At 44.0% G+C, this 22,991-nt stretch overlaps 1 protein-coding gene across 1 annotated transcript in view; it reads left to right on the top strand.

Moving 5' to 3' along the window:
* Positions 1-22,991, top strand: part of TUBGCP4 (tubulin gamma complex component 4) — a 66,782-nt gene that overhangs the window by 29,249 nt on the left and 14,542 nt on the right. The window contains exons 8-13 of the mRNA XM_077472757.1: positions 5,855-6,020; positions 8,531-8,655; positions 16,107-16,157; positions 17,450-17,555; positions 17,641-17,748; positions 20,923-21,061. Coding sequence (XP_077328883.1) covers positions 5,855-6,020; positions 8,531-8,655; positions 16,107-16,157; positions 17,450-17,555; positions 17,641-17,748; positions 20,923-21,061 — 695 coding nt within the window. The remainder of the gene's footprint in view (positions 1-5,854; positions 6,021-8,530; positions 8,656-16,106; positions 16,158-17,449; positions 17,556-17,640; positions 17,749-20,922; positions 21,062-22,991) is intronic.

The following is a 22,991-nucleotide window of genomic DNA, read 5'->3' as shown; positions in this document are numbered from 1 at the left end:
GCCAGGTTTTGTTTAATGATTGTGCCATTCTGTTATGACCTACAGTTGAAGATGAATCCCATAAGAAATAAAAAAAAAAATGCGTTTTGGCTGCTCACTCATGTTTTCTTTAAAAATGGTACATACTATATATTACCAAGTCACCAAGGAGAAGAAAACTTTTGAGCACAACTGTACGTATTCCTAACAAGGAGTAAATCGGGCACCGTGGAGCAATTTGTTTTTCCACAGTTACAGTAGCACTGAAGTCATCCAGATTGTTCTCTTAGTAGTGCAGTTTCATCTGATTGCTCTTCCCAGCAGACCACCAGTTTTCTAATGTCTAATTAAAATATAGCAGGAGTTTTGGATGTGCAAGCTCAACCTCAGAGAGAATGGCACAATAGATTGTTGCACAGTGCCTACAGTTACAGAAGTCAGTGAGGGTTTCTTTAAACGGTTTGTTTACCTTTTCAGAAAAAAAACACCGTACACCATCCCCACTGTACTTTACCTATGTGGGTAATGAGCTGTCAGTGCCCATGCAGTTGGTGTAGCGGTCCCCGCTCCCGACGCTCTGTGCTTGCGCTGACCAATCAGAATCACTATGATCTGTCCTGGAAACTTTCAAGAAACAAGGGTCAGAAGAGGGTGGGGGGGGGGGGGGGTTATAGGATGTTGGTTGACCTTTTTTGTGTTTTTTCTGAAAAGCTGAACGTACGCTTTAAAGCTCATTTACTGCTTGTTAAGAATTTGTAAAAACTTGAATGTCCACAGCCCTGCTGGACTCCCAAGTTTTTTATTTATTTTTTTTTTATTTTTTAATGTGATTTGCTTCATTTGCCCCCCCAAAAATCCTCATGTTTTTAAATTCTACATCCTGTGTGTGAATATGTGAGTGTATTATGTGTGTGTGTGTGCTGTTTTTGTATATGGTTTGCTTTTTGTATTACATGGTTTTATAAATAATTTTCAAAAAAAGTGTATACAGGTGCATCTCAAAAAATATCATCATTAACCACTTCCCGACCAGCGCACGACGATGTACGTCGACAGAATGGCACGGGCAGGCATATTGGCGTACAGGTACGTCCAATATTCGATGCAGCCCTGCCATCGGGAGCGCGCCGCCGGCGGCGCGCTCCCGCGCTGGTCGGGACCCCCGTGAGTTCGGTCGCGGGACCCGCGGACTCGATCGCCGCGGGCATCCCCGCGATCGTCTCACGGAGCGGCCGAATAGAGCAAATGCTGTGTAAACAACATTTGTCTATTCTGCCTAGCAACTAGTGACGCTGATCTCTGCTCCATGTGATTGGAGCAGAGATCAGTGTACACTAAATGAAAGCCCAACCCCCCCACAGTTAGTAACACTCCCCTAGGAACACTTAACCCCTACACTGCCACCCACTGGTTAACCCTTTCACTGCCAGTGTCATTTACACAGGAATCACTGCATTTATATAGCAGTGATTACTGTATAAATTACTAAATTACTAAATTACTGTATAAATGACAATGGTCCCAAAAATGTGTCAAAAATGTCAGATGGGTCCCCCACAATGTCGCAGTCACAATAAAAATCGCCGATCGCCGCCATTACTAGTAAAAAAAAATAATAATAAAAAATTATTAATAAAAATGCTATAAAACTATCCCTATTTTGTAAACGCTATAACTTTTGCGCAAACCAATCAATAATCGCTTATTGCGATCTTTTTTACCAAAAATATGTAGAAGAATACGTATCGGCCTAAACTGAGGGAAAAAAATTTTTTTTTATATATTTTTGGGGGATATTTATTATAACAAAAAGTAAAAAATAATGCGTTTTTTTTCAAAATTGTCGCTCTATTTTTGTTTATAGCGCAAAAAATAAAAACCACAGGGGTGATCAAATACCACCAAAAAAAAGCTCTATTTGTGGGAAAAAAAGGACGTCAATTTTGTTTGGGAGCCACGTCGCACGACCGCGCAGTGCCGAATCGCAAAAAGTGGTCTGGTCTTTGACCAGCAAATTGGTCCGGTCTGAAAGTGGTTAAAAGTTACGTTTATTTCAGTAATTCAATTTAAAAAGTGAAACTCATATATTATATAGATTCATTACACACAGTGGTTGATTTACTACAGACAAATAGATAAACTAGAAATAGGCAGCTGCCCTCTGTAAGAGCAGTTGCTTCAGAGCTTAGTAAATAAGACGTTTTGCTGACTTCCATCATTCAATCACGTGCAAGCAAAAATTCCATATTTCTTTTTATTTTCCTTGCACGTGCCTGGGTTTTTTTTTTTTGGAACTTGAAACTTTACCTCATTTACTAAGCTCTGCACTTGCAGAGTGCACAGTCTATTTGCCTTCAGATATCACTCTGTGGGGTTTATTTACTAGCGTGCCTCTCCACTCCAGCCCATGTCCTGGATACGTCTCTGTGGTGGCTCTTGAAGCACTGACACCAGCCGTAGTCCTCTCCTAGTGAATCTCCCCCAAATTCTTGACTGGCCTTTGCTTCACAATCCCTCTCAAGGCTGTGGTTATCCCTGTTGCTTGTGCACCTTTTTCTACCACTTTTTTTCTTCCGTTCAACTTTCCATTAATATGCTTGGGTACAGCACTCTGTGAACAGCCAGCTTCTTTAGCAATGACCTTTTTTGACTTGCTCTCCTTGTGGAGGGTGTCGATGACTATCTTCTGGACAACCGTCAAGTCAGCAGTCTTCCCCATGATTGTGTACCCTACTGAACCAGACTGAGAGACCATGCAGGCGTCTCAAACTGACAGCCCTTCGGCTGTTGCAAAACTACAAGTCCCGTGAGGCATTGCAAGGCTGACAGTTACAAGCATGACTCCCACAGGCAGAGGCATGATGGGACTTGTAGTTTCACAACAGCTGGAGGGCCACCAGTTTGAGACCCCTGATTAAAGGCTCTGGAAACCTTTTACAGGTGTTCTGAATTAGCTGATCAGAGTGTGACACCATGAGTCCATAATATTGACCTTTATTACAATATTCTAATTTCCTGAGATACAGAATTTTGGGTTTTCATTGGCTGTAAGCAATAATCATCAAAATTTAAAAAAATACATAAATAAAAAAAAATGCTTGAAATATATCACTCTGTGTGTAATGACTCTATATGAGTTTCACTTTTTTAATTGAATTGATGAACTAAGTTAGTGATTTGTAAAGTCATTTTTTTTTTCCTATAAATATAACAAACATGTTATACTTACCTGCTCTGTGTAGTGGTTTGCACAGGGCAGCCCCAATTTTCCTCTTGATAGCAGAGAAGAAACGCTTCTGCGCACAAGTGGATTACCAGACAAACTATATAATGCCACAAGCCTTGCTGTCCTCAAGGATGGGGGAATCCTAATAGTCAAAGATATAAAAAGAAACGAGGGGGCGCACCAGCCTTGTGCATTATCCTTTGGATATGTGTTTATTAAAAGTAATGAAAGAAAACTACTCACAGTTGTAGAATTCTTGCAAAATGAATAGTCATCAAATAACAGCATTTAGTCAGAGATGAACAAAAACTCTTCAAAGGTCACAGAGGAAATCACTGCCAGCTGACGTGTTTCGAAGGGAAAGTCCCTTCTTCATCAGAGGAAGCTCAGACTGCTGAGCTCTGAGGAAGAAGGTACTTTCCCTTCGAAACACGTCAGCTGGCAGTGATCCCTGTGATTTCCTCTGTGACCTTTGGAGAGTATTTGTTCATCTCTGACCGAATGCTGCTATTTGATGACTATTCATTTTTAGGGCTGCGGAAATTAACGATTAATTGTTAGATTAATCGTTAATTTCTTTGATCGATCAAAATAATTTTGATCGAGGACGATCCACGGAGTCAGCTCCGCGGTCTCGCCCATAGGAAAGGTCGCGGCTTCGGCCTAGCTCCGGAGCCGCAGCCATCTTGGTCCACCCGACGGCGGCCTAGACGCGCGCGCTGACGTCATCATCGCCTGCCTGCTTGTGTCTACTCTGAGGATGGACGGGTCTGCCTGCTGTCTATTCCAGACAGAGCAGACAATCATGAATATTAAGGTTTGGGGGAGATGTGAGGAGATGTGGGCAGTACTTTATGGGGGGAGAAGTGGGCAGTACAAAGTGGGCAGTACTTTATGGGGGGAGATGTGGGCAGTACTTTATGGGGGGAGAAGTGGGCAGTACTTTATGGGGGGGAGATGTGGACAATACAGCATGGGGGGGAGATGTGGACAATACAGCATGGGGGGAGTATGGGGGAAATGTGGACATTACAGTTAAAGTTAAACTAACTTTCTACCTTTTTCTTAAAGTCTAATAAAAAAAATTGTAAAAACTGTATGTGCATTATAATTAATCGAAATTAGTCGATTAATCGATTAAAAAAAAACGATTAATCGAACAGGAAAATTTTAATCAGTAACAGCCCTATTCGTTTTGCAAGAATTTTACAATTGTTTGTGAGTACCCTTATATACTCGAGTATAAGCTGAGATTTTCAGCCCCTTTTTTTAGGCTGAAAGTGCCCCCCTTGGCTTATACTCGTCACCGCCATCTGCCTACCTGATCAGCGTGTCATGCAGACAGACGGCGGCCATTCCACTGTTCAAAAGCCGCGCCTCCCTGTCTGTGATAGGCGGAACACTCAATTTCCCAGCAGTCAGTGTTCCGCCTATCACGGACATCCGCTCATCCTCATACTACGGACAAGGATGAGAGGATGTCGTGATAGGCGGAACACTGACTGCTGGGAAATTGAGTGTTCCGCCTATCACAGACAGGGAGGCGTGGCTTTGAACAGTGGAATGGCCGCCGTCTGTCACAGACGAGGAGGAGAATTGCGGCTTTTGAATCCTGGCATGTTTTTATGACATGCTGATACATGCTGATCGGTGCAAAATGGCACACGGAACTGCAGAAGGACACAGAGGCTGCAGAAGGACACAGAGGCTGCAGGAGGACACAGGTAGGCTGCAGAAGGACACAGGTAGGCTGCAGAAGGACACAGGTAGGCTGCAGAAGGACACAGGTAGGCTGCAGAAGGACACAGGTAGGCTGCACAGGGAGGTACGCAGCTGCAGATGGGCATTGTTGACCCTCTTTTCCACTCTTTTAAGCTGTAACAGTAGCTGCTGCATGTCTCATCTTCGGCTTATACACGAGTCAATAAGTTTTCCCAGTTTTTTTGTGGTAAATTAGGTGCCTCGCCTTATATTCAGATCGACCTATACTCTAGTATATACGGTAGTTTTCTTTTATTACTTTTAATACCTATCCAAAGGATAATGCGCAAGGCTGGTGCGCCCCCTCTTTTCCAATTCTCCTCTTCTCGGGTCCCTGGCTGGAGCTCTTGATCCCTCCCTCCTGTTGAGTGCCCCCACAGCAAGCTGCTTGAAGTATGCATTCAGGCATTGAGCTGTAGTGCGGCCCCACCCTCTTTCTCTCCTCATTGACTAACTGAGTTTGAGTGACAGCAGTGGGAGCCAGTTGTGCTTCTGCTGTGTCTCAGCCAATCCTGGATGGCCAAGGCACTCGTGGACATCGCTGGCCAGAGATGGGGCTCGGGTAAGTATTAGGAGGGCTGAGGGGGGCTGCTACACACAGAAGGCTTTTGATTTTAATGCATAAAATGCATTCAGATAAAAAAAACCTTCTGCCTTTACAACCACTTTTTGATGATATTCTAATTTGTTTGGGATGCACCTGTGTGTGTGTGTGTGTATGTATGTATGTATATATATATATATATATATATATATATATATATATATATATAATAACACACACACACACACACAAATATACCCTGGTTAGATATGAATGAGCTTTATGCGCAACAATGCATCTATTAGGCCTTGATTATGAGGATTTGCCTGTTTGTCTTCTAACAGCGTCTGATTGAAGAGGAGAACATGTTGGCACCTACTCTTAAGCAGTTTTCACTGAGGGTTGAAATGCTGCCATCTTACATCCCTGTGAGGGTTGCTGAGAAAATACTGTTTGTGGGAGAATCAGTTCAGATGTTTGAAAACCGGAATGTAACTATGACTAGAACAGGTATGCTCCAATCTATAGCCCATTTATTCAGACTGACATTTTATGCTATATGCTGCATATTACATTTGATTACTATGATATTTAGATACTTCTACTGTAGCATCTTTATCATCTATGGGTATAGAAATACATTTTTGGAGTATAATGAACCAGAACAGTGTCTGGTACAGGAACAGCAGTGAGATAAATCTAGCTGTGATATTTTGCCTAAAAATGAAACCTCCCCTTCAATTTGAACCAAAGTTGCTAGCACCAGAGTTTTATTTACCATAATTGTTTTATGGGCTAGGACCCAGGAGATCAGGGTAAAGACACAAAACAAAATGTGATCATTTTGTCCTTTTGTTTCTCTCTTCTGGCTACCTCCTAGATATAGGGAAAAGGGGGAGTCGGGAACCTTAATGGTAGTCAAAAGAATCCATTTAGTTCAGTAAATATGAAAACCATCTCTTTCACTTGTTTTGGTCGTCCTTAATAATTGATTTAATATAAAGTGTACATCAGGTTTCTTTCCATAACACATTCTAACATTAGTATCTCCTAAAATATTTGCGTAATGCAAGAGGCTGAGCTTGTATGAAAGGACACCATCACTCTGGTGTGCCTAGAGTTGTATTGCGTTTAAGTACACTTCCATTAGCAACATGTATTTGGAAACAGATTTTTGTGATTGGCCTATAACAACACAACCAACAGGTAAAAACCAGTGAAGTTAAAATCTTTTAACACCTTTTGTGCATGGATAAATATTGGTAGAGTGTGGTTGTGGATTACATTTATTACAGATAAATGTTCATGAAAACTAGTCACGAAAATCTTGTAAACCCCCATTATGTCCAGTCTTTTAACATGTATGTCAAGGAAATAATCGTATGCAGTACAGAACAATAGCAGTTGATCTAATAAAAACGCAGCATTTTTGTGGACTGTGTTTTCAGCCCTTTCCAGTTTTCTTTTGCTAAACACCCATCCTTTTCCACTCTTAGTTCTCTACAGCGGTGGTTCTCAACCCTGTCCTCAAGTACCCTCTACAGGCCAAGTTTTGGGCATTTCTCTGTCCAAAATAACAAGCCATTGACTCTGATTGAAAGCACCTGTGCAAAATAAAGAAAAACCTACAAACGTGGCCTGTTGGGAGTACTTGAGGACAGGGTTGGGAACCACTGATCTACAGCATAAAGTCTAATCTTTCTTTTGTCCAAGATAAGAACTAGGAGGGCTAAAACTGCCTCTTTGACATAACATAGTAAACACTCGTACACACACTTATATTTTCGGACGACCGTTCGTCCGTTTTTTGTGGCATCCTAGTCTGATGTCGAAAGTGAAGACGTTGCTCAAAGTACGAAACTTTTCGTACGATAGAATACAATGTCAGAAGTGACGTAATGTGTTGAATAGTTTTGTATGTATTTTGTCTCTGAGCATGCGTAGTCTTGCTCTTATGACCTCTAGAGACCAGGAAGGGTCCCCTTTAACACATCAAAAGGAATAAGAGACGTTCATTATTAGTTTGCATACACTTTAACAGCAACATTAGACTCAAAGTACTCTCACAGCAGTTTTAGAAGCCAACACTTTTCCACAGTTACCCAATATGTTGTTTGATTTTCTATGATGGCACGCAGGTATCCTACAGGTTAGTTTGTCATTCTTAAGGTTTGTACACAAAAGTTCTAAGTGCCATAGGTTCTGATAAAGAGGGCACGTCCCTTTTGAAACATGTAAGAGGCTGATACTGAAGATTAATGCTGAGTACCTGCTTACTCGTGTATTTTGGATTACTTTTAGCTTCAAAGGCTGTTGTGAGGGTACATCCTGAGTGCTGGTTCACACCAGATGCAGTCCAGTGTGTGTTTAATTTGCATGAAAAAGGAATGCACAGCGTTTTCCATGTATTCCAATGGCCCTAGCTTACACCGGTGCTGTCCGTTTCAGTGCAGTCAACAAAAGTAGAACATGCTATTTTTTTCTGTATGGAACGCATTTGGAATGCAGCAAAATGCAGTGGAACTCGCATGTTCTGAATTGAGATGATGTGTTCTGAAGACGCAAAAGCCCCGGAATTCATGAGAAAACAGAAATTGTGGTGTGAACTGGCCTTAAGGCTAATGTTGCTGTTGAGAGAGTGAATATAATGCATGTTTTTACAAGATTTTTGTAAGTAGATTTAATGTATTTTTATCACTAATAAATGGAATCCATGGCTAAAAGATGCCAGTGCTCTGGATATATATTTTTTTCTTTTGTTTAAAAGTGATGTTATCATTTATTAGTAATTGTGAGGGCTGAAAGTAATGTGCAAAACCAACTGCAGGTGTATGGACTTGTATGGACTTTGGTTTCCCCATTGCGGTGTATGAACAAAAAAATGGGACAATAATGGTTAGTGAATTTCTGGTTGATCATCACTTGTGGTACTTTATATAATAACGTAAAGCCAAACATTGCCAAACAATCTTTATTTTTCTTTCTTTCTTTCTTTCTTTCTTTCTCTTTCCTTCTTCTAGGCTCCATACTGAAAAACCAGGAAGATATATTTGCTGCAGAGTTACACAGGTTAAAACAACAACCTTTGTTTAACTTGGTGGATTTTGAGTCTGTTCTCGACAGGATCAGAAGCACAGTTGCAGAGGTATTGTAAAAAAATGTCATTTGCTTGTATGACAATATTTGGTTACACAGAAGAATTTGGTTTCATTGTAAGGCTTTCACACTTGTGCGACTTGAAAGTCATTCGCTTTTGCCGCAATTTTTTGATGCGACTTGTATTATTGAGTTCTATGGACCTCAAGTCGCCTGTCAGAACAAAGTAGTGCAGGGACTACCTTGAAGTCGCTGCGACTTGAAGTCACACAGATATGAATGGTACTCATTGTAAATTATGGGGTACGACGTGTTGTGCGACTTTGCAGTCCCAAGTCGCACAAGTGTGAAAGGGGCTTAAGAAGTTAATATCCGTTAGCAAAATGGGATCATAATAAAGAGAATTATGTATATTGTGTGTAGTAGGCCTTCAACCATTTTGTATGATTCACATCTGTCTATAAAATACTTTAAATTCTACATTAAACAACTATAACTGTTTTTAAAAATGTTTCCTCCCCCCGCTTCTTACCTATCTTTGCGAAACAAATAATGTGTGTACTTGCCTATTTTTTTTTCACAAGAAAAAGGTTTATTTGATTTTTACAGTATATACAATGCATATACACATTTGTTCACAAGACGGTTGGTTTGCACATTTAACCACTAGGGATCCGCGCTATAGCCGAATGACGGCTACAGCGCGGACCTCCTTTGCCGGGACAACGTCTATTGACGTCGTCTCGTGCACGAGTGGCCTGCGAGCCCCCGGAGGGGCGCACGCGGCGCGCTCTGTGATCACCGAGTCTATGAGACACGCCTGATCACGGATGGAAGCTAGGGGTCGATCCCGACCCCTTACCACGTGATCAGCTGTCAGCCAATGACAGCTGATCGTGTGATCACAACAGAGCTGGTAATCGGCTATTTTCCTCCTCGCGCTGACAGCGTGAGGAGAAAAAAAAAGCTGATCACCGGCGGCCGTGAGAGGGACTTCCCGATCACGGCCAAGCCATCAGTGCCCACCTGCCCCCTGCCAGTGCAACATATAGTAAATGTGCCACCCATCAGTGCCCATAGTGCCACCCATCAGTGCCCATAGTGCCACCCATCAGTGCCCATAGTGCCACCCATCAGTGCCCACAGTGCCACCCATCAGTGCCCACAGTGCCACCCATCAGTGCCCACAGTGCCACCCATCAGTGCCCACAGTGCCACCCATCAGTGCCCACAATCTGCCTCAACAACAGTGCTGCACCTCATATGCCACATATCCGTGCCCATCAGCGTCATCTACCAGTGCCTAGCAGTGCCGCCCATCAGTGCCCAGCAGTGCTACCTATCAGTGCCCATCAGTCCCATCTATCAGTGGTACCTATCCATGCCACCCATCTGTGCCATCTTATCTGTGCCCATCTTTGCCCATCAGTGCCGCCTTATCTGTGCCCATCAGTGCTGCATTATCTGTGCCTATCAGTTACCGCCTTATCTGTGCCTATCGGTGCCACCTTAACCGTGCCTATCGGTGCCCACCAGTGCCGCCTCATCAGCGCATTTCAATGAAGGAGAAAAATGACCTGTTTGCAAAATTTTATAACAAACTATTAAACATGATTTTTTTTATTTTTGTTTTATTTTGCATTTTTTTGTTTGAGCAAAAAATAAAACTCCCAACTGTAATTAAATACCACCAAAAGAAAGCTCTATTTGTGGGAAAAAAATGATAAAAATTTAATTTGGGTACAGTGTTGTATGACCGCGCAATTGTCATTCAAAGTGCATCAGCGCTGAAAGCTAAAAATTGGTCTGGGCAGGAGGGGGGTTTAAGTGCCCAGTAAGCAAGTGGTTAAACAGGAGAAAAATATTTAAAACTGTTATATTACATCTCCTTAGGATATGGGAGGTAGTAAGTTTCAGCAATATTACTTGAGGAGGTCCTGGGGGAGGAGAGGCAGGATACGTGGATGATAAGGGGGGGGGAGGGGAGGCGAAAAGAGGGGGGGGGGTGCGAAGGAGGGACCTCGTCTACTTTAAGTTCACAAAGCCTAAACAGTAAATACACATTCAGGAGATCATAGCAATAGTGCATTATTGTAGGGCAGGTACAGCAGTAATATTTCAGCTATCATCCGCCACTTCTGTGCCCCAAGCATCTATCCATTCCGACCATACCCTGTCAAATTTGTCAGGGCATTTTCAGTTGGCATAGGTGAGCTTACACAGTGGCAGCACCGAGTTCAGTGTTAGATGCCATGAAGACACCCTGGGGGGTATAGCGTCCTTGGAGGAATATCTCTCTATGGGCATAAAATGTAGCGTAATTCAGGAACAGTTTAGTATATTGCCCTTTACCCTAGGGTTGAAAACATTTAGCAGCATCATTTTGGGGTCAGTTCCCAGCTCCAGGGAGGTAATCTGGTCAAGGGTGTCGGCTATCTCCGACCAATAGTCCCTGAGGCGGGGCAGGACCAGACCATATGAAAGGAGGAGGCGGATCTCAGATCACATTTAGAACAGGCCACTGGGGTGCTAGGATTCATGATTAACCGCTTCGGAGTTTAGCAGGCTCTATGAACGAACTTGACCTGCATAAATTGGTCTCTGGCCGAGATCATATTAGTGACAAAGGAGGGTACACATGTCTCTCAATCCTCCTCTGACATATCTGGGATGTCGGATTTCCATTTGTCCAGGGTTTTTTCAAGTTTCTTCAAAGGAGCTATGGACAAATGGAAGTATAGGGAGGATAGGGGTTTATCCACAATCTTGGCAGTAAGTAGTCCCTCCACAGAGGTTGATTTCAGTGTGAGGTGCACTGGGAACTGTTTCCTGTAAGCGAGTCGGAGCTGGTAATACCAAAACAGCATGCACCCTGGTAGTGAGTAGGCACTTTTGAGATCAGAGAAGGTTCTCAGTTTTTCTCCCGCAACGATATACTTCAATGTTACTATTCCATTTCTTGCCCAGATCTGGGAATCTGGAACAGTATTCATATGTGGTAGGTTGGGATTGCCCCAGAGAGGGATGTGGGGAGAAAATGTCTTGGGGGCGCTAAAGCAGGACCTAGTTCTATTCCATACCGTGATGCCAGGGTGAGATTTCGTCCCTCTAAATACCACGTTGCTAAGGGAGGAGTACGAGCCCATTATAACTGCTTCTAGGATCACTGCTGGGTTGTCCTATGGTTGGGAGAGCCACCATCTGACCGTCACCAGGACAGCCACCCAGAAGTAGAGCTGAAAGTCTGGTAGGGACAGGTCTCCCTGGGTAATGGGATGTTTAGGGGTCTAGGGGTGTTTAGAAAAAGGTAGAGGAATTTGAGGAGATATACCATCTTAACTAAATTATCCTACCCACCGGCGACAGGGGGAGGGTCCTCCAGGTTATACATTTCTGTTTTTAAGTAGTGGTTGGAGGTTCAGCTCTTCCAAGTATTTAAATTCAGGTGTCCAGTTTAGGGGAGTGCCTGTTGGTGGGTTGTGGCCCGACGCGAGAAAAGGAGTAATTTCCCCCAGTTAACCTTGATGCCCGAAAAAGAGCCGCATTTATCCATTATTTGACGTGCTGATGGGAGAGAGGAGACGTCCCTGAGGAAGAGGAGGGTATCGTTGGCATACAAGGATATTTTATCTGATATTACACCGACTTGGATTCCTTTTACTGAGGGAGCGCAAACAATCCAGAGGAGAGTGGACAACCCTGTCTAGTATCCCTGGACAGGGGAAACTGTGGGCACAGGGAGTTGTTTGTACATATATGGGCCGTAGACTTATGGTATAGCATCTGATAAAATGGGGGCCAAACTGAAATTTGCGTAGGACGGCCCAGAGGTCAATAGCCTTTTCGGCGTCTAAGGAGGCAACTACCTCCGGACTGTCCCCGCTTGCCCTAGAGAGATGTGTAAGGAGTCATCGAATGTTTGTCGGTCCCCCTGCCTGGCATAAATCCAGACTGGTCCGCATGCGCCAGTGCCATAATCACAGTGTTCAATGGACCGGCCAATACCTTCGCCAACAGCTTGGCGTCTACATTAAGGAGGGATATTGGGCAGTATGACGAACACTGTTCAGGGGGCTTACCAGGTATAAGAATGACCACAATAACTGCCTCAGCCATTGTCGGGGGCAATGAGTTCCCTTTCATGGCTTTTTGGAGCACTAATTTGAACTGTGGTAGTATTTCGGCGGGCATCCCGAATTCGGCGTAGACCCCCCCGGCGCATTGGACTCGCACAGCTTTAAAGCAAGCAGAGCGTGGTCGGATATGCCACGGGGGAGAATAGAGATGTCACTAACCCTGGGCAGGACAGACCTCCCCCCCCCCCTGTGTAGGCAAGGTCTTTACGTGAGAGGGTTTTGTGTGTATGAGTGGCATGTGTAGGCCCGCTGAGAGGGGTGATGCCACCTCCACACATCAGTCAGGTTGGAGGCTTCTGCCCAGGGGAGCATCTCTGAAGATGCGCCCGCTTCGGGTGAGAGTCTGTCCATCCCAGGGTTCGGGGCCAGGTTGAACTCCCCCAGCATCACCACATTATCTGTAGCATAGGCGGCAATTTTAGAGATAAGCTGATTAAGTAGTCTCGTGGAGGCCGGCGGGGGAGGTACATTCCCACCAGCTCCAGTCTATCCACTATGGCATGGAGTATAACAAAGCATCCCTCCGGGTCTAGTTCTAGCGCCAACAGTCTAAACAGTAGAGATTTGTGAACAAGTATGCTGACCCCTTTAGAGTAATTGGTGTATGTGGAGTGATACTGATGTCTCACCCAGGGCCGTCTAAGGCATAAGAGTTTACTGCCTGTCAAGTGAGTCTACCGTAGTATACAAATTTGGGGATGGTAGGTTTTGAGAAACTGAAACACTAGTGACCTCTTCACAGAGGAGTTCAAACCCCTAGTGTTCCATGAAACAATAGTACAATCGGCCATATGCATCTAATGTTACATTTTCAAGCCATAGACCTCCAAGAACCAAGGCAAACATGCCTGTAATGGGGACACGTGTGTGGAGCGGCATCAAGAGTTCAGCAATTTAGATGTTACATCTAGTCTCTTGCTGGAGACCGGATCAGAAAATGTGGGTGCAGTCTCTCAGCAAATGCCAGGGTACAAGCTTGAATGTTAACGTAGCAGAGTTATTCATCTTTTTCCGGCCATGGCCAATGGAGAGAAGATGGGGGGCGAAGGGTGGGGGGAGGATATGGCAGGGATCAACCTTCACATAGATCTCCCTTCGAGGTGCCCAACTAGCCAAAGGGAAGCTTGAGGATCAATGTTTCTTGGGACCCCTGTCATCTCTGAGGGTGGCTATTCAGTGGCACATGAGGGATCCCCAGGGTCAAGGAGCTATATTCAGGCCAGTGTGTTAGAGAGGCACGTCTTTAAGGCCACAAGTGGCCATGGCACTTATTAGCTAATTTCCCTACAGTAGGGATACTAGCAACAGAGCATGTGCTGTCAGACTCAGAGGGCCTGGGTCACAGGATGGAGAGAGGGGAGAAGGAGGGAAGAAGCAGGATACAGTCCTGGAGGGAGACCTCCAGTAGTGAGCCTCAGGGGATAGTTTGATGCTTAGCCTCCTGGTCTCCAGGGTCCTGAAGTGGGGGAACACAGTAGGACATGGGAAGTAGCAGGACTTGGAAGGAAGACCCAGGCCAGTGCGTGGAAAGAAGGCACGTTGAAAAAGATAGCAGGTGGAATCGGCCCACTTTAGCAGGCAGTCAGATGAATTGCTTATCTGTGCAGGAGTGTATCAATCCAACCGGAGGCATCCTCTGGGGACGTGAAGAACCAGACTGATTCACCGTTTTCTACCCTCAGTCTGGCCGGGAACATCATGCTGTACTTGGTATGGATGGAGCAAAGCCTTGCTCTTACAGCATCAAAGGATTTTCGCTGTTTCTGGGTTTCCAGTGAATAGTCCGGGAAGATTAGAAGCTTGGCATTTTCGAAGCGGAGTTCACCTTTAGCCCTAGCTTCCTTCATTACTATATCTTTATCTCTGAAGTGAAGAAGTTTAAAGATAAGTTTGAGGTGGTGCTCCCTGGGGCCCCCTGGTGGCGGGTATGCGATGGGCCCTTTCCACAGTAAAGAATGGAAAAGAACATGCTGAGGGAAGTAGCTGTTGCAGTAAGCGTTCAGCAAAACCCGTGGGGTCTGTGCCTTCAGCCCCCTCAGGGAGTTCCAGAATACACAAATTATTTTGTCTGTTGTGATTCTCTGCATTTTCTGTGTGGGACTCAAGCACCTTAACCCTAGCTTTAAGTGCATGAATGTCGGTCCCATGATCACATACCATGTCTTCGGTCTGGGAGACCCTTTGCTCCACCTCAGTCATTCTGGCACGAAAGACATCAAAGTCCTTTCTAATAAACTCCACATTGACTTGGATATGGTCCACCTTGGCAGTCAGGGTAGTTATGGCCTGCAGGACAGCTTTAAAGTCGGCTGCCGTAGCAGGCAGCCGATCGGGGGTCCTCGGCCAGGTTCTCCATTCGGGCAGAAGTTTTAGACGAGGCCGTGGCTGGTGCCTTGTCTGCAAGGCCTTTTTCTGGGATCGGGGCTGTTTTTTTTTCTCCTTTGCATACCTCGGAGAAGGTACTGAGGCCGGAGGGTACAGGAGATTCGTGCTGGAGTATCTATATCTATTATAATGATAGTTACTGCGCCGATCCTGTGGAGCTCTCGGCAGGAGTTTTAGGCGAGTCCGCAGCTTCGGCCCTTTCCGCGATGTCCAGCCTTGCGGCCTTTTCCCGGGAACACCGCCAGCCATCTCTTCACTTGCACTCGGAGTGGCCCCCAAGGCTGGGGGGATACAGGAGGGTTGGTTTTTCTAGGGTCTGCACCTGGTAAAATTAGGATTTTTGCGCCAGTCCTGGGGAGCTCAGACAAACTCATCTGCTCCCGGTGCCATTCTGGACATGCCCCCCGTCCTTCCCTTTTTTTAATCTGCTACAATCCGGTCACATGATCCTACAACTCCTGCTACCTTGTGAATAAGTGACTGCTGCAGGGGAGAAGAGGGTGTACAGACAACGACTGGGCCATGGGTGCCTATGGGGGATGTCGTGGCTCCCGAAATTCACAACTGTTGTTAGGAGCTGCAGGATCACTTGCCCAGACTGGAGCAGATTGAAAATAGGTAGGTACACGCATCTTTTTTTATACAGACTAGGCATGATGGGTAGGAGTGGGGGGAATAGTTATAATTGGGGTTTTTCTACCATTTTAAGGTCTTTGCAGCTCTAAATTATGTGTATATATTGCAAACTTTGTTTGAAGATTTGAAGCATCATTCAATAATTACCATTTTGTACATTGTAACTTGTGTGGCAGAATTGAGACAACAAGCAAATGTGACACCACATTCAGTGTCTTGAGTTACAGGTTCTTTGTACAACCTAATGTACTTCTAATCTTTATGTAATTTGGTATTTGCTTCATGTACCTTTTCTGAAATCTGCACTGGAAGAACTTTAACATTAATATCTTATTGGTTGTAGCACTTGTGGAAACTCATGGTAGAAGAATCAGATTTAATAGGCCAGTTAAAGGTGAGTTTTATTTTATTTTAACACAAGCACTATGGGATCCGGTTACTCTAAATCTGCTTAAAGAAAACTCCACATTTTAACAAAACTGGCTATAGCAGGGATCCTCAAACTATGGCCCTCCAGCTGTTGCGGAACTACACATCCCATGAGGCATTGTAAAACTCTGACATTCACAGACAGGCTAGGCATGATGGGAATTGTAGTTCCTGAACAACTGGAGGGCCGTAGTTTGAAGACCCATGGGCTATAGCCTATAACATGTCATTTAAGGTCCCATTCATACTAGTGCAATTTCTTCTGCGTCTGCCATTGCTCTACAATGTACAACGATAGTCAAGATATTCTCTATGGTGCCTGTTGACATTAGTGTAACATGGGGCAGTTTCTTCTTTTGGTGCAGCAGTTTTGGCCCGATAGACTTCAATGGGAATGCATGAAAAATACATACATGCGTTTGTGGAAGGCTTAACTATCAGTCTCCTACGCCTACAAAAAAAACCACATGAAACATAACATAAAATATTGCAAAACCCAACATTTTTTTTTTCTTTTGGGCCTCATATATATATATATATATATATATATATATATATATATATATATATATATATATATATATATATATATATATATATAAAATCAAATAATTGCAAAACATTAAAATTTCCAACTCTAGGCTAGTGGAACTTTTTATTTTATTTTATTTTTGCTCTAAATCAAGAAAATCCAGCTGTTTGCGTGGTTGCCATGGACAAAGGCTTCCCATTCTTTGCACTCTCAGTGGTAACCTACTGGATTTCTTGACATGTAGGACCACATTAATCATCATGCTGTTTTCTTACTAGTTGTAAATTCTCTATCATTTATTTCTGTTGTTTGTATTGCACAGTTTAGTATGTATGTAAGCTGTCATCAAAATGTGTTTTGGTCTAGAATGCGTTATAACCTGTTTTTCATGAACGAGTAGTGATAAAACAAATTATAAATATGTATGTAATATTAATGCTCAATTCCAGGATATTGGGCTTTGAGATATCACTTACTATTTCTCATCCATTATGAGACGAGAATCTGTTTCAGGAAATTAAAATAAGATATTGCTAGACATGATAAGGTGCCCGATACCGGTGTTGGATGTCACCTTGTCTAATCGGACCTGGCGGAAGTAAACATCACTAGTCGGCCCTCCCAGCATAATATCCTACCCAGCTAGTCATTGCTTGCACTTATATTGGCAGCCCATCTGGAGAGTCACTGTGTGCCCATCTTCCTTCTGTATTTGTCCATTTCAGATTATTAAAGATTTCTACCTGCTAGGAAGAGGGGAATTATTCCAGGCATTCATAGACCTAGCCCAGAACATGCTGAAAACGCCACCAACTGCGGTGACAGAACATGGTGAGTGCCTTTTTATATGAGGCCATTATTTCGGCAGATAGGCTGCAAATTTTTATATGTAACAACTGGCCTTTTTTCCTCTCAGATATTAACGTGGCATTCCAGTTATCAGCACATAAAGTGCTACTAGATGATGACAACCTTCTGCCTCTGCTCCATTTAACCATTGATTATCATGGAAAAGAACATAAAGGTATGTGGCTCTATATATTTATATTCTATAATAGACTTAATCCCCATACACACTATCAGATTTTCTGCTGATTATATTTCCTTCATCTTTCCCAAAACCATGTAGTGCAAGGGCCTGCCTGATTGCATACAAATTGAAACTCCTAAGGTTTGACCTCATATTATATGGTTTTGGTAAATCTGAAGGAAAAAAAATCAGCAGAAAATCTGATATCTGATGTGTGTATGGGGCTTAATGCTGTCTCTTACTTTTATCAGTCAGATGTTGTCTCAGCCGCTATTGAAGCCCTGACATTGCACACCTTTTTTATCATATCATAACCTTCTGCATGTTAAAATTGGTGACTGATTTTAGCTTTGAAATGTCTTGGGATGCCTTTTTTTCTTTTTCTCTGTAAAACGCTTCTTTCTGTGCTGGCATAGCTGATAACCAGCCACACCTACACTTGTATTGCAAAGAGGGGGGGGGGCGATTTACTCTCATGTGTGTATGTCAGATTTTTTGCATGTGATCATTGTGTTTTGCCAGATGAACACAATAGTGCTGTGGGTGTGATGTGTTGCTGGAAATCGAGCAATTTATTTTTCTGCAATCCAGTGGCTGCAGGAAAAAAAAATACATCAGCTATGGCTTGACACTGGAACATGTGTCCCTATTGTCCCATAGAATATGTCATCGCTGCTCCTAATTTCTCTACTCCGTAAATAATAAACACAAGGTAGCATTTAAAAATGTAGCTGAATAACTGTTTGCATGAAATGAGCCCTCCTGGGACATATTTCAAACTCGAGCTAACACTGAAATTTTAGTACTGAGTGGAAATATTTTTAAATTGAATATATTAATATCTTTATTATCTTTATTTTTTTTTTTCTGCAGCCACTGGTTGCAGAAAAAAAAATCGCTTGATTTCCATCAACACATCACACCCACAGCACTATTGTGTTCATCTGGCAAAACACAATGATCACTGTAAGCGGCTATAACCACCTGCAGTGATCGCATGCAAAAAATCTGACAAGCTGGCTGTACTGGAGTCAATCGGTTGATTGACTTCAGAACAACCAGCCTGCCCCTGCTGAACCGGCCGAGATTTAATCACTCTATGGCCAGCTTAAGAGAAAATATCTCCTGGCTTTGGCTAGATGCCTCTCATTTTCTGTTGTGCTTACAGGAAAGTAAGTGAATGTTAATCTATTCAATGGGATACAAATGGCAAAAAAAAAAAAACTTGCATGGGTTTTAAACCTTCCCTGCCCTATTGCTTTAGATACTCGTTAAATTTCCAACTCCCATTACTCACTGAATTCCAGTGATATTAAGTGTTGGGGCGGAGCTTATTATTTAAAGCGGAAGTCCTGCAAAAATTTTTTTAAAAGTCAGCAGCTACCAATACTGCAGCTGCTGACTTTTAAAATAAGGACACTTACCTGTCCCAGGGTCCAGCGATGTCGGCACCCGAGGCCGAACCGTCCCTTGGTGCTCGGATGCTGCTGCAGCCATCTTCGGTAAGAGAATCAGGAAATTAAGCCTTGCGGCTTCACTTCCCGGCTCCCTGCTGTGCATGCGCGGGTTGTGAAGCGCAATCCGAATGGTCCCTTATGTCTCGGGGACCTGTGTGTGTCCCAGCAGACAGTGCGGCAGGACAGGAAGAGGCATAGACTCCCGTGGGAGTCTATGCCCGGAAGTGGGTGCAAATACCTGTCTGAGACCGGTATCTGCACCCCCCTCCCTCCTGAAAGGTGTCAAATGTGGCACCGGAGGGGGGGAGGGTTCCGAAAAGCGGAGGTTCAATTTTTGTGTGAACCTTCGCTTTAAGCAGGGGTCAGAGCAGAAGATGTCAGTCTATAGTAAAGTGGCAATTAGGTGATATATATTTACCTTTCTGTAGGATGAAAATTAGAGCTGTGGTAACCGCATTCATAAAGAATATCTAAAATCCAAGCCTTTTTTCTTTTTTTATTTCAGATTGAGTAGGTGAGAGTTAAAGGATAAGTTCACCTTTACAGACATGTTGTATCCATATTCAGGGGGTAACATGCTAGTGCTGCACCTGCGCCCCAACACAAACCAGGCCCTCCCAGAAGTCCCCGCTGTGACAGCAGACTGGGGATCTTCTCCCCGTGTCTGCTGCCACAATACAAAAAAGATCTGGCTGTGTGGGGCTTCACGCACCCGGCCGCATCACTTAGTCACAGTATTCTGTGAATAGAAAGCTACAGCTAACCTCTTACCACTCTCCTCTTCTTTTCGTAAATTGAGGAAGTCCTCCCCCAATCAAGACTCTTCGCTATACCACTGCTGGATGAAGGGCTCCAGGGCTGCTTGCCTAATGCTGGTGCCCCCATCTGCAGCCTGGAGTCATGCATGTCCTCGGATTTAAAGTCTACTCCGACTTGGGAAATCTCTTTGGTTCCTTTCGGATAACATTTTTACCATGGTTATGCAATAGACATAAAATCCTTTTCTTGAAGTCTAGTAGGAACCTAGGTCCCTCCTCTCTGTTTATGATCGTGCTCTCTATATTGCTTTGCTACAAAAGTCAGGCCTGGGCTAGCCTACAGGTTTTTTTGGTTTGCCAGTGTCCAATCTTCCTGTAGGGGGCAGTATTACCCAAAGGTTAAAGTGACAATAAAGGTTGTTATGTCTTTATTACAAATAAATTAAAAAAAATCATACCTCCACTGTGCAGCTCGTTTTGCACAGAGTGGCCCCGATCATCCTCTTCTGGGGTCCCTTGGTGGCTCTTGCGGCTCCTCCCAACATCAGATAACCCCCTGGGAGAAACGCTCTCCCGGGGGGTTACCTTGCGGGTGCGTTCCCGAGTCCAGCATTCGGTGGTCATAGAGGCCAAATGCATGACTCGGCCCTGGCACTCGTGCAGCGGGAGCCAATGGCTTTGCTGCTATCAATCAATCCAATCAAGAGCTGAGAACCCCGGGCAGAGAGACCCGTGGGCCAAGTTCTAGGGCTCAGGTAAGTAAAACGGGGGGGGGGGGCTGGTGACAAAACCAGTGAAAAAACACTTACCTTTACAACCCCTTTAATATCTTCCCGTGTCCCTGTATGGACTCCAAGCAAAGAATTTTTGGTGCGGAGTACAAAATGTATTATTATTTTTGCTTATTATTTTCTAATTGCATTTGTGTCAATATTTTCTGTATGTGTCCGTAGATATGTCCCAGCCACGAGATGCTGCATCACGGGACACCTCTCCAAGGGAGGCCCCCACCTCAGGCTGGGCTGCTCTTGGACTGTTCTATAAGGTGCAGTGGCCTCTTCACATTCTCTTCACACCGGCTATATTAGAAAAGTGAGTCTTTCCCATGATGTGATCTTTTGGTATGATCATCTAGTAGCTTGTAATCATTGAGTTCTGTAATACCATACACTTTTGCTGCTGACTGATTGCTATAAATTGCTGGTACTATAAAAACCACTTGCATTTCATCAGTAATCAGAACCATGGCAGATTTACGTTATAACTTTTTCATGCCAGTGCTTTAAGATTAACTGTTTATTCTTTTATATGTAACTTTCTATTTCTGCTTCAACTTTGAAGGGTTCAGAAGCCAAAGCTTCTTACATTACTACTTTAAAAATACTTTACTCAAAGCTTGGACCGGTTCATGATTTTCTACCTACATTGTATTTTAGACATATTTGTGATAAAGTCTATTATGTGTTAAAGTGTTATTAAACCCAAAACCATGAATGTAAATATATATTTCAGCTTACCAATCATTAGGTGTGGTGACTGTATCATTTTTTTTATTCTTTGGCTTTTCCCCTCTGTTTTCACTTGATGATCTGGCCAGTAACACACCTCCTGTATTAATGTGAGACAACTCTGGAGGAAGGAGCACATTAGACACAGCAGGCAGCAGCATTGTCAGTCTGGGGAGGAGCACTAACATATTGAAGCCAAATTCCAGCTCACACTTTAAAATCAGTTACAGCAAGCGGTTTGTTTCCTTTTCGGATAAAGTTTTTGCACAAGAAAATAAAATCTGATCATTGTAAGCGCCCTTGCCAGTGTTAAGTGGTTTGTCTCATCCATGTAAGCTGATAATGATTTGCTGGAGAGCTTGAACATGTGAAAAACAGGCTTACTGGCCAGATCCCCCAGGTTAAACTAGAAGAAAGCAAGCCTTAAAAAGAAAACGAATGCAGCCATCACATCTAAGAATAAGAATGGTAAGCTGCAATCTACCGTAATTGCTCTTGTTTTTAATACTGCTTTAACCACTTGCCGCCCGCCCTATAGGCAATTGACGGCTGCAAAGTGGTTGCATAAAGCTGATCGGACGTCATATGACGTCATCAGGATTTCAAGCCGCTGCGCGCCCCCGGGGGCGTGCATCGCGGCGATCGTTGTTGCGGGGTGTCAGTCTGACACCCTGCAACTAGGATCTCGTTAAAGAGTCTCCGACAGAGACTCTTTACCACGTGATCAGCCGTGTCCAATCACGGCTGATCACAGTGTAAATAGGAAGAGCCAGTGATCGGCTTTTCCTCACTCGCGTCTGTCAGACGCGAGTAGAGGAGAGCCGATCAGCTGCTCCTCTGACAGAGGGGGTCTGTGCTGATCGATTATCAGCACAGCCCCCCCGAGGATGCCCACACTGGACCGCCAGGGACGCCACCAGACCACCAGGGATGCCCAGCAAAAGGTAATCCTCCCTAGACCACCAGGGATGCCAGTCAGTGCCCACAATGGATGCCAATCAGTGCCCATAATGGATGCCAATCAGTGCGCACAATGAGCATCACTGATTGGCATGCATTATTGTTTGGCACTGATTGGCATTAATTAGTACAGTATAACATAATACAATTCCACCTATGAGTGCCCACCTGTGTCGCCTATGAGTGCCCACCTGTGCCGCCCATCCGTGCCCACCTGTGCCGCCCATCTGTGCCCACCTGTGCCGCCCATCCGTGCCCACCTGTGCCGCCCATCCGTGCCCACCTGTACCGCCCATCCATGCCAATCCGTGCCAGCTATCAGTGCCAATTTGTGCCACCTAACAGTGCCCATCAATGCCACCTCATCAGTGCCGCCTTATTAGTGCCCATCAGTGAAGGAGAAAATGTTTACAAAGTTTTGAAACTGAACCAAAAAAAAACATTTTTTTTTTCAAATTTTTTTATTTGTAGCGCAAAAAATAAAAACCGTAGAGGTGATCAAATACCATCAAAATAAAGCTCTATTTGTGGGGAAAAGATGATAAAAATTTCAT

This window comes from Lithobates pipiens, unplaced genomic scaffold (genome assembly GCF_037356315.1).
Source record: "Lithobates pipiens isolate NorthernLeopardFrog02 unplaced genomic scaffold, aLitPip1_a1.2 Scaffold_8, whole genome shotgun sequence".
Lineage (NCBI taxonomy): Eukaryota > Metazoa > Chordata > Amphibia > Anura > Ranidae > Lithobates > Lithobates pipiens.
This window is presented reverse-complemented; position numbering and strand designations above follow the sequence as displayed.